The sequence below is a fragment of the Myotis davidii genome, unplaced genomic scaffold, assembly GCF_000327345.1.
Source record: "Myotis davidii unplaced genomic scaffold, ASM32734v1 scaffold472, whole genome shotgun sequence".
Classification (NCBI taxonomy): domain Eukaryota; kingdom Metazoa; phylum Chordata; class Mammalia; order Chiroptera; family Vespertilionidae; genus Myotis; species Myotis davidii.
Genome location: NW_006283774.1, coordinates 922,300 through 922,812, shown reverse-complemented (window position 1 = coordinate 922,812; position 513 = coordinate 922,300). Strand labels below are relative to the sequence as shown.

The 513-nt window shown below is 61.6% G+C and overlaps 1 protein-coding gene across 1 annotated transcript in view; it reads right to left on the bottom strand.

Moving 5' to 3' along the window:
- Nucleotides 1-513, bottom strand: part of LOC102755029 (chromosome unknown open reading frame, human C7orf57) — a 12,688-nt gene that overhangs the window by 7,325 nt on the left and 4,850 nt on the right. The window contains exon 3 of the mRNA XM_006754020.2: nt 240-348. Coding sequence (XP_006754083.2) covers nt 240-348 — 109 coding nt within the window. The remainder of the gene's footprint in view (nt 1-239; nt 349-513) is intronic.

Below are 513 nucleotides of genomic sequence, written 5' to 3'. Positions count from 1 at the left end.
CCTCCTCTATCTCTCCCCCTCTCCCTCCATCTACCCCTCCATCTCCCTCTGCCTGTCTTCAGGTAGCACCACCCTTTCCCCTTTCCTGGGGCCTCCAGCCCTTCCCTCCAGGTTCTGAGAATGAACGCATCGCCCTTCTCCAGAGCCTGCTTCCCAGAATCCTGAGGTGAAGCCAGAAATCACAGGTGTTTTTTAAAAATCAGTTCAACTCCCCTCTCCTGTGAGGACGAAGGACTCACCGCCTCTGGCTGGCCGCGGGCGGCTGGCTGTGGTGGATGTACCAGTCTGGCAGGGAGTAGGCGGCAGGCGAACCCTTCCTGGAGCCGGGCACCAGGTGCATCAGCAGATCTCAAAGCAAAGGGACAGGTGAGCAGCTCCGCCCCAGGGCACGCCCATGGCCAGCGGGCACAGGGTACAGGGCTCTGGGGCCATAGGAACCAGGTGGCCCTGGTCCTCAGTCCCTGTGCCCATGCTGAGGGCGTCCTGCCTGGTGTTGAGGAGGGACATCCCATG